The sequence below is a fragment of the Tachypleus tridentatus genome, chromosome 2 (genome assembly GCF_004210375.1).
Source record: "Tachypleus tridentatus isolate NWPU-2018 chromosome 2, ASM421037v1, whole genome shotgun sequence".
Classification (NCBI taxonomy): domain Eukaryota; kingdom Metazoa; phylum Arthropoda; class Merostomata; order Xiphosura; family Limulidae; genus Tachypleus; species Tachypleus tridentatus.
The window spans coordinates 67,179,016-67,196,711 of record NC_134826.1 but is presented as its reverse complement, the minus strand read 5'-3'; the positions used below and the strand labels follow the sequence as shown (position 1 = coordinate 67,196,711).

At 30.0% G+C, this 17,696-nt stretch overlaps 1 protein-coding gene across 1 annotated transcript in view; it reads left to right on the top strand.

Moving 5' to 3' along the window:
• na (sodium leak channel non-selective protein na) overlaps positions 1–17,696 on the top strand; it is an 82,805-nt gene that overhangs the window by 8,113 nt on the left and 56,996 nt on the right. The window contains 12 exon segments of the mRNA XM_076488142.1: positions 399–482; positions 1,563–1,702; positions 2,881–3,009; positions 3,984–4,129; positions 5,281–5,423; positions 6,644–6,748; positions 6,868–7,086; positions 8,655–8,822; positions 11,803–11,862; positions 14,036–14,173; positions 16,089–16,226; positions 17,441–17,515. Coding sequence (XP_076344257.1) covers positions 399–482; positions 1,563–1,702; positions 2,881–3,009; positions 3,984–4,129; positions 5,281–5,423; positions 6,644–6,748; positions 6,868–7,086; positions 8,655–8,822; positions 11,803–11,862; positions 14,036–14,173; positions 16,089–16,226; positions 17,441–17,515 — 1,545 coding nt within the window.

Genomic DNA, 17,696 nt, shown 5'->3' with positions numbered 1-17,696 from the left:
GAATTACTGACAGTATTATAGTTATCACTGCATAGAAGAAATAGAAATAACCTTCGGTCCTGATTTTTAAATAAAGTCAGAGAAAGGTAAATTACAAATTATATGTTGGAAGCAGGATATAATAAGGATCAATTCTTTCTTTTCTTTTTAATTTATACTTATTTCAAGTGCTTAATGATACTGGATGGAGAAGCCAGTAAAATATTTTCCATCTTGTTTCTGTGTACTTGCATTTTTTATACTGTATTTTTGGATATTATTGAACTTATTGGAAAATAAAATGCTTCATTGGTATCATGTTTCCAGTTTGATTTTTTTCTGTACAATCAAGAATAATATCCTTAGATGTAATAAAAATAAATGTGACTTGTTAACAAGTCTTCAAATTTGTTGAATAGGGAGATGCTCCATACTTGAAGGACAGGTGGTGCCAGTTTGATGCGACAATGGTATTTTTTCTATGGATATCTGTGATTTTACAGGTTTGTTCGTACCATGAAAAGTTCTTTATAAATTATAACTTCCAAATTTAAAAGGGAGTGGTTGTATATATTTCAATATTATTGTTTTGAATTAACCAATGTTAAAAAGATATTCAACTTGAAAATTATTTAGTAATCCAGAAAGTTTCAAGAGGAAATTCATATGTAAACTAATATATTTTCAAATTATCTGCCTGAAATTTAAATGAACTGGAAATATTTACTGTCCATATTGTACTGTGTTTTGGTATTAGTTTGAGGTTCAGTTTACATAATATACAGACAAAAATATTTTATTATCAGTAACTTTTAAACAAGTAATATTGTAGTATTTCCTGAATATCAGTATGTAATGGATGTTTCATAAATACAGTTTTATGCTATTTCACAGAAAGTTTTAATGTTCAGCAGTATCTTACTGTTATGTTTTCCTTTAGCATCAATTAGCTACAGCTCATAAATGTGTCTTCAAACTGTCCTAATTCAAAACCAGTTAACAAATGTATCTAGGTTTAGGATTTGTTGAGAAACCAAAGTCATTTTTTTTCTGTAAAAAAAAACTCAGCAAAAATCTAGTTAATAAAATTTTTTATTTTGCAACCAACTCAAAACCTATTCTCTAGTATTTTTCTGTTGACCCAATTATTTTTTCTCACTTGACTTATATGATTATGTATAACATTTTGTAAAATAAGGTTTTTAATAAAATATATTAATTACAAATTGCAAAAAAAAAGAAGTTTTTTCTGAAACTGTACCAAAATTAGTGTTAAATTTGTAAAATGTGCTCATTTAGTAATCTAAACATAAAATGGTAGATGAATTTCTAGTACTGTTCAGAAATCATGACAAGTACCTCTTTATGTGCTTTTATGGTAAAACATATTACGTAAGAAAGCAATATTAATTATGCTACAAAATGTTTTTACATTGAAGATTTACTGAGAGTTTGTTTTATATATTACAAGTTCTTGCAAGGACAAATAAAACAATAACTTATGTAATGAAAGAAAAGAAGACAGGATAAGATAGATTGTTTTGTGGAATTTATCTCTAACTATATAATTTTCTTCCAAGTAGATATTTGAAATGACACACATAGTGCCAAGGTTTTCGTACCTTTCCATTCTTCGTGCTCCAAGGCCTTTGATAATGATACGGTTTATTAGAGTTTTTTTAAAGTTTTCTATGCCAAAGTCAAGAATTAACCAGATTTTCAAGTAAGACCTGATGTTTGATTTTTTATTTATTTGACAGTATAATTCAAATTTTTAGATTTCATTTGTGTATGTAAATAAATAAATACATTTTTTTTTTAAATGCTGGTTATATTTGAATATACCTTTTTATATTTATCAAAATAACAGCAGCTTTTACATGGACTGTGTTGAGGATAGGATAGAGCCATAGTAAGATGTGAGAACATTGTTTGTCTCTGTCATCGCAGGGGACTTTAATGAAGTTAATATACAATTTGATTACTGTAAAAATTTCTTAGCTTTTCTCTTTCTTTTTTTTTTTTTGTCTCAGACTGATAACTGAGTTTTATTGTATTGGTTCTGTTTGTATTGTATGGACAAATTTTTGTTGTTGTTTTTTACATTGTATAGAATTGGTGCAATACATATCATAAAGATGTTAAGTAATCTGGGCAGTTGCTGTGCGAAATGTCTCCAAAGTGCTTCAAATGGCATACCTTAAAAAAAGCCTTGTAACAGTATTTTATCTTATTTAAGGGTTAAAATATAAAATTAATGCTCTTTTATGTTGTTCAAAGTTTCAAACTTAAATAGAATGTTGCAACATTACATCATTACTAGATGACTTGTGTGTGGGATGAGAATAGAGAATGATATAGCATTGCAAGCTGTGTGCAGTCAGTTGTGGCTCTGAATGCATGATTAACATGTTTACAGATCAGTTGATGTTGTATGTGCTTAATGTGTCCAGCTGCAGAAAGAAATGGGGATAAAAAGATAATACTGAAAATATATTTCTAAGGGTTTTTGTTTTAGAAATAATGTCTTGAATTTTATTTTAAAATGTAGAATCTGTTAGTAAAAGTCTTTAAGTTCAGTGTTGCCAAGTTTAATCAAATGTTAACCTGAGAGAGATGAAAATTTAGATTTTATGGTTATAGCTATAGACATAAATATAGTATAATTTATATATTTCATTATTCTTATTATGGTTATATTAAAGCTTTATAAACAGCTGTTAACTTATCACTCAACTTACTGATTTCTGTTGGTTAGTTCCAAATAAAATTCTGTATAATAACTTATAAGTATCCATTCTTAAAAAAAATGATTAAAATGTTTTTTTTTCTGTTACACTTGTAAGACATTGACACAAGTTCAGTAGCTCACACATGATTTGTTTTCAATTCTGTTTACAGACGTTCAAGCCAGCAAATTTACAATGTTACCTTGTTCTTCTTGTTTTTTATGTCGCTGTATGGACTGTTGGGGGTGCAGTTTTTTGGAGATTTATCCAACCACTGTGTTGTCAATGGGACAGATCCCAAGTAAAATTTTTGATACTTTGATATGCTAGTTTCCTTTAATGCACACTTGCGAGTTGTATCGCTCAAGATTATGTAATGTTTGTTAATTGGTTCCCACTTATATTTGGAAAGACGTAATTGATTAAATTTAATTGTCTAAACTCTAAAAGAAATACTCATTGTATCAAAACTCTACATACTTGTTTAATATAAAATTAGTTAAGTCTTAATATGCATTAAGTTTCTATATTAAGTTTAATATATTATACTAAAGATTCTATTTATAACCCCCCACTCTTTTGTTGTTGTTGTTGAAGATGATTTTAAGTCCTGTGATTTTGGAAATCCCACTTTATTTACTGTCATATCTTAAATATGTTTTCAGCTAATTGAAAGACTGTTTATTTGAATTACTTAGTTTTATGCATTTGTAATCTTGTATGAGTTGCAGTCATTGATTCATATTATTAATGTAGTTTTTGGTAAACATTAAATTTGATTTTCAAATTGTCTGAATGCAAATTGTCTTTCATTAAGATAGATTCAACTTTTTAGCTTGTGTATAAATCTGTTTGTTAAAATAATTCAAATTGTCTGACTTGGCTTCTTAAAAATCATACATACAGGTTGTTAAACAAAATTCCACAAGCAGAAATTAAGTTTTAATTTGTGTCATAAATCAGATGTAATAGTCTTTTTTTGTTGTATGAGTGACATAACAACGAGATGAAGTGGATAGCATATTTTTATACAAGTTGAGACAGTAGCATTGAAGTAATGTTTTGTTTTAGTGTATTGAAAGGTTGATGCTTGGTAACCAGTGTATATATATATATATATATTTGTTATTGGAAATACATTTTCACAGTAAAGAACATAACAATCTGTTTCATGTGTTTGAAATATCTGGAGAGTGCACTTGTAATTTATAACTTGTTTTTAGAAGTGTTTGGGTATTGTACTGTACTGCTATAGTTTTTTAATAACTTTTCTAGCCATGTCACTTTGAATGACCTAGCCATTCCCGATACTTACTGTTCCAAAAACCCAGACTCTGGTTATCAGTGTCCTGAAGGAATGGTATGTTTGGAATTGAATCTTGCCAAAAATGTATCTGGATACAAAGGTTTTGATGACTTTGGTAAGATTTGTAATAGATAAAAGTGCATATATTATAATGAACATCAAAAACATTCTAGGACCTTGAATAATTTATCAGAGTCCATGTAAACTTTCTTGACATTTTTAAAAACTATTTATGCACCAAATTGTTTGTGTTGCTTCATTGATTAAGGATTCCCTAACTATAAACTAACAAATTATCATTATTTTAATTAACTCTACTAATTACTGATGTGGTCTGCTGTGTATTTTATACAGAAAGTAAACAATTTTACCTAGTTCTATTTTGTGGCCAATTTCTTGCAAGCAAAAACATACAATGACCCTATGACATGGTATGTAGACCAATTGATAAGGAATACTTTAACAACAAAAACAGTTTGATAATTTCAAAATTAGTGAGTTTTGATGAATGTTTCATGATACTATAATGTACACACACACACACACATTTAAATTTTTAATGTAGGACTGATCTTTAGGGGAGAACTGCTATTGCTTGCTTTTGTTTTATGTGTATAGTAACATATTCAAGACACACATGCATAACACAGTGACCGAATTTATCACTAGGATTTTGATACTTTAGTGTGTATCATGTGAAGAAAATAAGAATTAGTTGATGTGGAATGTTAGGTTTATGACTTAAAATGCTTGAGTAAGAAAGCACATTATGCTAATGTAACTATACACAGGTAGATAATGATTTATAAGCATAATGAAATGTTTTATTGATGGTGGAATGTATTATGTTTCAATAGAACACTGGTCTGTCTCCTTCAGGTAAGAAGACAGATCATTGTTCTGTCAAAATATGTTATGTGTTCCACCATCAATAAAACTTTTCCTCATGCTTATAATGTCTATTATGATTTAGCATTGTACTAGCAGCTGTGTAACTGATGCAAGAAGGGTTGAAACTGAAACCATGTGAGATAAGACTGAAGTGATATGATTGATGCAATAAAAAGATTGTAGAGCTTTATTAAAGTTAAAACATTTAATCCTTAGTAAACACTTGCAAGTACTCTGTCAACAAAAGTGTACTGATAAATGTATAAATAACTAAATATATTAATTATATGTAAAGGTGACTCAAAGAAAAAAATCTAGTCACTATGAATATTCTGAGCATATTTAATAATAATTTCCATATGTATGCCTTTCCAGCACACAGTTTCTTTACTGTTTATCAAGCAGCTTCTCAGGAGGGCTGGTCTCATCTGATGTACATGGCTTCTGATAGTCTTCCAGCATGGAGAGCTACCTTCTATTTCACAACTATGATATTTTTCTTGGCATGGTTAGTGAAAGTGAGTATGTCCTCATTCTCTCTCTTTTCTGTGTACCTGTTCAGGTAGAAATTATATTGAAGTGTTTCTGAGGATCTGGTTTGTTTTGAATTTAGTGCAAAGCTATACGAGGGCTACTTGCATTAACTATCCCTAAGTTAACAGTGACAGACTAGAAGGAGGACAGCTAATTGAAACTGCCCACCCCCAACTCTTGGACTACTCTTTTTACCAATGATTTGTGGACTGGAACATCACATTATAATGCCTCCATGGCTGAAAGGGCAAGCATGTTCAGTGAATTTCTGAAGAATATTGCATTTTGTACAGGATAAAAATAACCTTGTGTTCTTATTGTTATAAAAGAACATAAGGGCTTCACATGCTTCTATAGGTTTAAGTACTGCCAAACATGGCATACCTCTGAAATATGCTTATTCTTCAGTCTCATATCTCATAATTCTAATGGTTAATATTTTTTAAAATAGTGTTTCTTCATTTCTATTCTGCTGGAATATGAGTAAATAACATTCACATTTTAATGAAAAATTGATTGATGGCTTCAGACAATAGTTTTCACCTTTTTTTTATTTATCAAATCCTATTAGTCATGAATGTTAACACTGGTAAAGTATGATTATTAACCTGGTTGGCTTTGTTCATCATGTGTATATACCAGTATCATTAGGTAATAATCCACGGCAATACTGAACAATCACCATTAACACTGATTTATTTTATTTTTGTTTTTTATTAGTATTATTTGATAGCAATGCCTTAAAACTAAACACTGTATATCTGTTATGCATAAATCTTTGTAACTAATGTGATTTGCATCTTTTAAACATTGTTCCAACTTGTGCAATAATGGTTGAAGAAGTAACTATAAATTGTACTTACCTCAGTAGATCAAATATAACATTTTAGCCAAGAAACATTAAGGCTTCTGTTTGTGTAAGGCTAAACAATTTTTAGCATTTGTCATCAGCATCAAGAAAGGTTTTGTTTTTAACATATTGTCTTTTGATTGTCTATTGGAAGACTACAAACACAGTTTGTGTTTAAGATACCTGAAATGCAATCCTGATTAATTTATAGGTATGCAACTCAGTGTGCATATGCATTTATGATCTCTGTCTAAAAAGAAAAAAAACTGCAATATTGAGTTGAAGCAAAATGTGCTACAGCTTGTTAAAAGAAGAATGAAACTCTGATAAAAGTATCTGTTGTTTTTCCAATAGAATGTATTCATTGCTGTCATCACTGAGACCTTTAATGAAATTAGAGTACAGTTTCAACAGATGTGGGGAGAACGGGGAACCATTTCCACAGAATCTACCCCACAGGTAGGAAAAGAATTCTATCCTCTTTTGCTTCAAATATTTTAATCTCGGCAAAACAGTTTAAACTGATATTTGCTATATTAGGTGCTTTATTAGGTTGATGTACATTTTTGTTTTCTCAGGTTCTTAAGGGAGATGACACTGGCTGGAAACTGGTAACTCTTGATGAGAATAAAGGTGGTAAAGCTCCACGGTGTTGTCAGATTTTCCTCCATTCAGCTGTCTTCCAAGTAATTGTTATGGTTGTGAATGTAGCCAATGCTTTTGTTGGTGCTAGTATTTCATTTGAGCATGACGGTCGTCCTCGAGAAGCCTTTTACATGAAATACTACTTTGCTGAGGTAAATGAGTGTGAGCACACAGTTATGTTTTAATATACCTCTTCTATAATTAATTCTTTAATTTCAAGACCTGAGTAATTTAACTGCTATAAATTCTTAATACAAATTTGTAAAATGATATAGTTGGTATGCATATCTGAAATTGTTATTATGTTAGAAATAAAACATTTTTATTGAATTTTATTTATGTCTTAATTTATTCTAAAGTGTTAAAGTACTTTGAAATTAGTTTTGACTAAAATCTTTGAACAAGGATTTAATTGTGATAACAATAACTTTAACAGTGTTAAATAAGAAAAATATTTTGGTGTTCTGGTTGATCAGTCTCCTAAGCCATTCAAGAAGCATGCTGTGCTAGGGTTATGGAAAATAGGATTTTAAATTGTATTTACAGAAGTATTGCATACTAGTCCAGAAAAGTTATTATTTCATTGTATAGGTCATAGGTTTGGCCACATTTGGAGTTATTGTGTTCAGTCCTGGGCTCCTTACTTTAGGGAGAACATTTGAATTGTTTAGAAGGGTTCAATATGTGTGTGTGTGTGTTTTCTTAATAAGAAAAGCCACATCAGACCATCTACTGTGTCTACTGAGGGAAATCAAACCCCTGTTTTTAGAATTGTAAATCCAAAGACTTACTGCTGTCCCAGCAGGGGATAAGAAGGGCTCATATGAGAGCTACTAAGTTAACAACTTGGATGAAAAGGTCATACAAGAACAGTTGATCTGCAAAATTGTTTGCTTTTGAGAAAAGAAGAATTACAAGGGATCTAACTGTGCTATTCAAGGTTGTCAAGGAAATTGATTTAGTCAGTGCTTCATCCTTTGTTTTTGTATTTAATGGTGGGATTATTAAGACTAGTGGACACATAAGTTTATTTGTTTTGAATTGCACGTGAGATCTGTATGCACTAGCCATTCCTAATTTAGCAGTGAAAGGCTATAGAGAAGGCAGCCAATCGTCACTGCCCATTGCCAACTCTTAGGATAATGGGATTGAATATTACATTATAACACTCCCACAGCTGAAAGGGCAAACTTGTTTAATGGGAAAAGGATTTGAACCTGAGACCTTCAAATTACAAGTCAAGCTCCCTAACCACCTGACTGTGATGGGCCAACAAATATATACAGTTTGACAGGATAGGGATGATCTTCTGATGAAGTAGTTGGACTTTGAAATAAATTTCTTTCATTTATGATGGGAGCAGTAAAGTTAAAAGAGCTTAAATGAAATCTTTATAAGAATTTGAGAATAAGGGGTGGCTTTTTTTTAAATAGTTTAGTGGATGAGACTGCTTAAGTGGCAAATAGAACCTTTGTTCTCCTAATTGTTATCATATAATCTAGTGAGCATTTGATTCAGGTATGGTTTCCCCACTTAACTATTCTATGTGTAAGCTAGTTTAATCAAATTAATAGATCTACTTTGATATGAGTTGTAGTGCATTTGAGCTGGTGTACGTAATTGTGAATATGTAATGGTTGTGGTTAAAAAAGTTCTTTATAAGAACCTATGAAGACAAAATTTTTTCGGTGATTTTTTTATATTCATTTTCTTTTTTTAGGTTGGATTTACAATTTTCTTTGATCTAGAAGTGTTTTTCAAAATCTGGTGCTTGGGTTTTCAGGGCTACTACCGTCGTTCACTGCACAAATTTGAGTTTCTTCTTGCTATAGGTACAACTCTGCATATTATGCCAAGCCTTTTTATGTCAGAACTTGCTTACTTTCAGGTAAAATTGGTGACAAAAATTTATTTTATTACTTATTGTGTAAGCAAACAATAATTGTAGGAAATGTGAATTCATTTTCAGATATTTTCAGCTAAGGGCATTGCATTGAAAATAAAATTGTTGAAAGTATTTGATGAGAACCTTGTGTTAAGAAATGTAAAATAAACAAAGTTGTTTTACTTAAAAAATACAAACCTTTAATAAATAAAACATAAGAAAGAGGTTTACTCTTATGCTAAGCTCAAGGTTACATTTGTGTGCCAGTGAACTGATGGTGCCATATTAACACTGGCAATTCATTTTTTGTAAATGTGTTTTTATCCAATTTTATGAATTTTTAAAATTATAATATTCTATTTCAATAAGATAAATCAAAAATTTATCTTGAGTACATGCATAAATCCTCCAGTTTTTGTATGCAAGTAATTTTCAACATTAGTGTTTCAACTTCAAGAAAGAAATTGCAAGTTAAGTTGGTTAGGCAAATTTTTAAAATGATAGTTATAAGATTAAAGTTATGTAAAAAGTAAATTTTTTACATAGAAAAGGCCTTTTATTCTCATAGTCCTGAATGTTTGTTTCTACCTTGAACTATAACTTAATGGGAAACAAACCTTGAATGTCTGTGTCTACCTTGAACTATAACTTAATGAGAAACAAACCTTGAACATTTATGTCTGTCTTGAACTGTAGCTTAATGGGAAACAAACCTTGAATGTCTGTGTCTGTCTTGAAATGTAGCTTAATGGGAAACAAACCTTGAATGTTTGTGTCTGTCTTGAACTATAGCTTAACGGGAGACAAACCTTGAATGCCTGTGTCTGTCTCGAATTATAGCTTAACGGGAGACAAACCTTGAATGCCTGTGTCTGTCTCGAATTATAGCTTAACGGGAGACAAACCTTGAATGCCTGTGTCTGTCTCGAATTATAGCTTAACGGGAGACAAACCTTGAATGCCTGTGTCTGTCTCGAAACCTTGAATGCCTGTGTCTGTCTCGAACTATAGCTTAACGGGAGACAAACTTTGAATGTCTGTGTCTGTCTTGAACTATAGCTTAATGGGAAACAAACCTTGAATGTCTGTGTCTGTCTTGAACTATAGCTTAATGGGAAATAAGCCTTGAATGTCTGTGTCTGTCTTGAACTATAGCTTAGTGAGAAACAAACCTGAAATGTTAAATTGTCTTCAGAAAATAGTCATTTAACTTGTAGTTTTTGCAAGAGGAGATATGTATTTTAAAGCCTATTTCTAATCATTGTTTCTGAGTCAACATGTTTTCCATTTTATGAGTTGTATTTTCTAGAAATCATTTTCACAAAACTCTGATGAACAGAATGATATGGCTTGTCATCAGTAAAAATGGGATGTGGAGTGATGTTATTAAATTTGAAAGGAGTTATGAAAAACCTCCTGATAAAACCTATTGACTTCACTAAGATTTACAGTACTGAAAAAATTATTTTAAAAAATCCATGACTTTCCAGGATTTTCATGACCTGTACAATCCCTTGTGAGAAGTATGTATTCTTTAAGAAAAACTGGCTGAACAACTGACTATTTTAGTGAAAATAAGGCCCAAAGTAGCTGGTGATTATTGCTGGCCACAAACTCTAAATGAGAAACCTTAATTGTGTAAAAAAAATTGTTTCAGGTCATCATTTTAAAAACGAGCTTGATAATGGGAGAGTTTGGAGGCAGGAGCCGAGTATACACTTGTTTAACTAAACACAGTTCTTAAAAAATATTTTCATAAGCTTATGTGTAGATGATTATATAAATATTCTTAATCTTTCTGACTTCCATTTCAGTTGCAAAAAACAATTTTTTTTTTTAAAGTATCACATTATCTGTTCATTCATGGGAACTTTTTAAAAATTACTACAGTTCAAGCTAATAATGCTTCAAGTGAAAGTTTTTCATTAATTGTTTATCTTTGAAATACATCACAATTTTCTTATCATTTGTTTATGTTTGAAATGCATTATAATATTGCTTTAAATTCTGCTTTTCAGTCTCATGTCTACACACACACACACACACACACACACATATCATGGTCTTGAAATGATTTGAGAAAATGTGATGTTATCAATTAATCTTCTTGAACCTGTTAATGTAAGATTTGCCCTTTCTGGTAAAACTTCTTATCACTAAGTGTTCATTATTTATATGAAAAATAAGTATTTACATGTCATTATTTGTTCTATGAGATTGTAAGTTCATGTAAATTTTGTGCTGCATACTGAAAATATAGAAGAGGAAACAAAATGTCAGAGTTTTTGGTAATCTGTCACATTGTTATATAATATTAAAATCTCTTAATTGGTAAATGTAACATATCTCACTTTTGGAAATCACAATTTTCTCTGAGCCGAACTGTATTGTAACAAGTTTGTAGATGTCCACTTGTTTATACTTTTTATGATTAGATTTCACAGATGTACTATCTACTACAGGCTAGTGAAGTGAGTTTTCTATACATTACAATGAAACAATAGCTGAAGTAAACAAAAAAAATCTTTGTATTTTGTTTTTGCAGCTTTGTTTTTTATTTACTCCCTTGTATTATCTTTCAATGCTAAACAAAAAAATTTAACACTACTTAGTTTTCTAGCTAACTCTAGCTGCAATGGCTCAATATTTTATTTAGTTTTATAGACTGTAATTTGAAAACATTAAAACACTTATTAGGTATCAACACTATATTACAGTTGGCTAAGAATTGCACTTGTAGGTTGTATTCAAATCATCATCCCATTCAACACACATTGTTTTAATTTGTTGGTGTTGTAGACTAGTGTTAAAAACACTTTGAGCTCAGAAAATTTATTCCACTTTGAACTGGTGCAAGCTTATATGTCAGAAAAATAGTATGGAACTAGCTGGTGATGGTTTCAATATTTTTACATTACTTTTATTGAGTAGTCTGTGATAATAATAATAATACTTTTTTACATGTACTCTTTGGTTTACCTAGGTGTTGAGAATAGTTCGGCTGATTAAGGCATCTCCAATGCTGGAAGATTTTGTTTACAAGGTAAAGACTTTAACTAGTTTTACAGTTTGTTTTTATTTAATGTTCTACAGACAAAAATATTGCCTAAAATATTTTAGGGCTTTATTGTTTATTAAAAAAATCTAGAGTGTTTTAACACAGCAGTTCCCAATATGTTTTTTTTAAAAAACACCCTTTTTTAAATTGTTTTGTGAGTCATCTGAAATATCCATTTAGTGGTGTTTGGGAACAACAGTTTTAATGATATTATTTATATATTTGTTTAAAATATTTGAGTAATTTGGCTAGGAAAGAAGTTTTTAAAACACACAAATAAATATGTCTTTACTGTGTTCAAAACTGACAGACTTGCAGTTTCTTTTTAGTGTTCTTATCAGGTTAGCTGTGCATTATAATTGAGTGCAAGATCTTTTATACACATAAGATAAGTAAATTGTGATTTGATTTAAATAGAAGTTAATCCTATTATGAACTTAACTCACTGATCTAGCTGGAACTAAATTGTGGTTTATACAATGCATTTCTACAATATAATTAGCTTAATTTTAATTAAACAACTAAATAATATTGTCATACTTTTTTTTTTTTCTAAGGTCCTGTACATCCAAACAAAATACCTTTAACTGAATTACTTGAACCTTTTCATGTTATTCTGAGCCAACTGCTAAGTGTTTGATATTGGCTTATAGACAATAAAATTAAGATATTCATAAAATATTTTATTGTTAAACCTAATTTATAATTATTTTTCTCCATGAAATAATGAAGCTATTATGTTTTCAATTTTTCCTACAACACTTAGGTTTTCCTACTGACTTTTTCTTTCCAGAAGCTACATAGGAAGTTGTTGAAACTTAGTATTCTGTTATTTTATTACTTAGGTACTCTGATAGATATGTATTAGAGCTATTTGACCATGTAGGAGTTAATTTTAGTTTTTGTTCCTTGTTTGTTAGTTAAATTCCTAGATTTATGTTTTTGTATATGCACTTTAACAACTTGTATTTCCTGCTTCTTATGAAACATTTATTGTTCTAGTTCTTAATACTCTCAACTTCAAGAAGTCAACATCTGTAATTTATTAGGTGGTCAATTGTCCAGATAATGGTTATAGGAGAAAGTGAAAACTTTTCAAGAGAATGTTTAAATTTGGAAATAAATGTTCATTTACATATCATCCCAAGGATCAATGCTGTGCAATATAAATGTTTCTTAGATGTAGTATAATGTTATGTTAGTGTTGTAGGAGTTGAGTCATCAGTTAAATGTATTGGTGAAATGATTTAGATGGTTACGTACTTTGTTTAATTACCACTTGTATATGTTCAAGGTTTTATATATTTGTAAAACTTGACTAAGGGAGTATATTATACTGATATAATAACAGGTAGGTAAACAGTGATTTATAAGGATAATAAAAAGTTTTATAGATGGTTGAACATACCATGTGTTTTGAACTGGTGTCAGCTGGTGATAGGATTTGGGTATAAGTCAGGTATATGAATGGTAAATAGATCTTTTCAAACGTGGCTGATGTTGTTGGGGCCATTATCAGAGTTTAGTGAAATGTCATATGGTTATGAGTCATTGTTTGTCTACCTATTATTTATAAAACTTGTAAACTTCTTTCATGGTTTGACTATGATGACCCTGTGTTTCAAAAACTTATTTGCCTGAGTTAATTCAGTGCAAACTCTTTCTTACTGTGTTTTTAATTATTTGCTCAGATTTGTCATGTTACCATGTCTGATAAGCTATCAGAAAGGAAAATTTAAAAAATCACAAAAAACTGCCTTTTTTTAACTTAAATTTCAAGAAAAACAAAAAAAAATAATTATAAAACCTAACATAGAAAAGGGGTTAATCACCCATTTAATTATTTTAAAGTTTCTTGAGGCCTTAAGAAAGGAAGGAATATTGTTGCCAGTTGTGTACTGTTGCTCTTTAAGTTGAGGAATGTATTCAAAAGCACAAATAAATGGACATAACACTATAAAAGTAACATCAGCAGAATTTAAAGTTAACTGTGTATAGAGTGTGATGTAATAATGCATGTTTTAATTGTTATATTAATCATTATTTTTCTCATTTCTTGTACTCTCAGATTTTGCATATGAATATCTTCTGAAGTATTTTTACCTGGTGAAGTTTTGATGGTGTTTTTTTAAAGATAATTCTGGTACATTATCAACAGATATTTGGTCCTGGAAAGAAACTTGGAAGCCTCATTATCTTTACCATGTGCTTGTTAATCATTACTTCCAGTATAAGTATGCAGCTCTTCTGTTGTCTGGCTGAGTTTAACTTTCATAAATTTGAAGCTTTTCCTGAAGTGAGTGTTTTTTGTTTTTTTAGAGGGCCATACCATAAACTGTTAAAGCTGGTGAAATTTGTTAGCCATCACATGTGATAAAATATGTGTCATGATGTTTTTTTGTATTGTTGCATACTGCAGCTTATCATAGTATTCTATGTGTCTTATTTATGTTTTGTGTTTTACTGGTAATTATAATTCTTATCCTTTTTGTTATGATAATATTTTGATATTGGTGTAGGCTTTACTTTTTTTTTTTTTTACTTTTCCATACTTGTTTCACATCACTTGTAATTTTTAAAGTGGTTTAAAGACAAAATAGCTTAATGAGGACTTGCCACTGAATATTTACATGCAAAAATCCATGACTTATTTCTATGCTTACAGACGTGAAATAAGTGTATGTAATCCCTTCAGTCATTTGATGAATAAGAAATAAACCTTTTGCCAACATTAGGTGTTATTTTTCTCTCTTGTAAGGCTGATAATATTCTGTGAAAATTACTTTTCTGTCCATGATAGTATAAATGTTTATCTGAATATATATTAAATCAGCAGTGTTACATAATAAAGAACCCTTCACCTTTGTTCAAAAGTATAAAACATTTATTAACAGAATTTATAAAATTATATTTAGTGCAATTATTTTTTCAAGGAAGAATATTAGATAAAGCAAAGTATGAATATTTCACATATGTATACTACTTTAGTAAGTGTGATCAAAGGAGATGGTAAGAATTGTGGTTAAAGTTTGGCATTCTATGGAAAAGATACACTGTCGTAATAAATTAAAATGGAGTACAATCAGACCTTTAACCCTTTTATTGAATAATTAATTTTCAAGCTGATTCCCAAATTATGTCAGTTATCTACCAAAAAATAAAAGTATGAATTTGATCCTTTGTATTATTTTTTTGATAGTGAAAGAAACTGTTTTCTATACCTGACAGACATATTTCTTGAAAACTATATTTAAACAACCAAAAAAACTGAGAAAGATTAGAAGTGTTCATCAGTAAATGGCATAAATATTGACAAGATAAGTCAATAAGAGGCAGTTATTTCAAGTATAAGGAGATATTCCCATATATTCCAATAAAGGGAAACTTTTTTTTTTTGGTAGCCATGGGGTAAATCTGAATTTTGCAGTCAGTGAGTATAAATGTTTTGTCACACATATCTGAACTATGCAGCAAAAGAGTTAACAGTGTTAACCCTTACAAAAGACATAGAATTGATTCAGAAGTGGAGTGTATGGTTAAACATTAACAAGAAATTAGACACAAATTGATGCAGATCTGGCAGTAATCAGATGTGAGCAGGATGCATACAGATCTGAAATCATCAAGGTGTAAATGTTGTCATATTTTCCTGAAAAGTAAATAATAACAACTATTGAATCCATTTTATCAGTCCTGGGTAAGCTATGGCTAAATTTAGAAGGCATCCCTTAATTTTATAATAAATTTAACTTTGTCTTGATAAAACATGAACAGTTTTGGAAGATTTAGTTCTAACATGAAGTAAACGTCACAAAACGTGTAAAAAAATGTAGCCAGATCTGCAATAAATATTAGCATGGGTAAATGATGAACATATATGTCAAATACAACTCAGGTATGTGTCTTTTGTGAAGGAAGGATGCAATTATGTTGGGTGAGTAATTTATTTTTTTTATTTTTTATTTTTTATGTGATATACTGATGTACTTACAGGAAATGTTTGGTTTTTTTAAATTATTGCTTGAAAATTAGGAAAAATTACAATAGGCCTCCATTTTCTTCAATCACTTTTAGGCTTTTTTTCTTGGAAGTGATTCTAGAATTGATGTTAAACTAGATACAAAAAATGCAAGAAATTTGATATTTCTGTTGAAAAAATTGTGCCTTTTTTGTAAGGTTCTTGATTACTAAGTAAATTAAATATTTTCCAGGCCTTCATGTCAATGTTCCAGATACTCACTCAGGAAGGGTGGGTAGATGTGATGAATGAAACAATGCTGCGAACAAGCCAAACAATAGGGCCACTTGTGGCTATATATTTCATCTTATATCACCTTTTTGTCACATTGGTAAGATGTTAAATAAACACCAGATATTTAGTGACTTAGTCAGTGAACTTAGAAAGCTGGTAACTAGTCTTTTTAAGAGGTGCTAATTTTACCTTGTTGTAGGAATTGTGCTAGTAACATTTATATGCAAAAACGGCTCGTTTGGGTTGAGAAAATATTTTACATAGAAGAGCGAACAACGTTTCGACCTTCTATGTAAAATATTTTCTCAACCCAAACGAGCCGTTTTTGCATATAAATTTCTCAACAAGTGGGTTTCTCGACATCACTGTGCTAGTAACATCTCAAATAAAGATTTTTGTATTTATTACATATTTTTTTTACTCCTGGATATCCAGAGTTTTGAACACAATTTTTATTTTATAACTTACATTAATCATTAAAATATGCATTTTTGTAAAATAGAAGCTTCATGTGGTTAATAAGAATTGTACGCTGGATGAAAACTAAATCTTGCTTTGATTTTTATTGACTTAAGGAAAGTAAAGAAATTTACAGATGAAACATTGCCAACATTTCTAAACAAAAATAATTGTTACTTTAAGAAAAATATATTGATAACAAGTTTTTAAGAACTAGAACCAACCAAAGTAGTGTATTTGTTTAGATCCTGAACTGAAGTGTTACAATATTTATACTGTTAGAATATCACAGTATTAGAAAGTTTGAATATTACTATTCTTTGTGTATATTAACTAGTTTCTTAATACATTTGGTGGCTGTATGTAAATAATAAACTTTATTCAAATATGATTTAGTTTTGATAACTCTCACAGCTTTGTAAGAGTCTATTAAAAAGAAAAGGTACAACTGTGCATGCATTTATCATAGCAAAGACTTTTATTTTAATCATTAAGGCCCAGCATGGTCAGGTGAGTTAAGGCATTCAACTCGTAACCTGAGAGTCGCAGGTTTAATTCCTTATTGCACTAAACGAGATCGTCCTTTCAGCCATGGGGGTGTTATAATGTGATGGTCAATTGGTCATTGGTAAAAGACTATCCCAAGAGTTGGCAGTGGGTGTTGATAACCAGCTGCTTTCCATCTAGTCTTGCACTACTAAATTAGGGACGGCTAGCGCAGATAGCCCTTGAGTAGCATTGCTCAAAATTCAAAAAACAAACAAACAAATAATCAGTAAAGAGATTTGGTATGACTCATCTGATAAATACATGTAACATTAAACTTTAACAAGGTTTTTTTTTCACATGTAGATTGTACTTAGCTTGTTTGTGGCAGTCATTCTGGACAACTTGGAGTTGGATGAAGATATCAAAAAACTAAAACAAGTATGAAATAAGAGAGAATACATTAAAAATAATAATCTAATGAGAATCAGAAAATTTTCTATTTTGGTAGTTACATTTTGCTGATGTTTTAACTTCTCCAAAAAAATTGTTTCCTATTTAAAGTTAGTTTTTTTTATTGACTCAAAAGGATATAATTATGGATTGAGGAGTATAACAAATT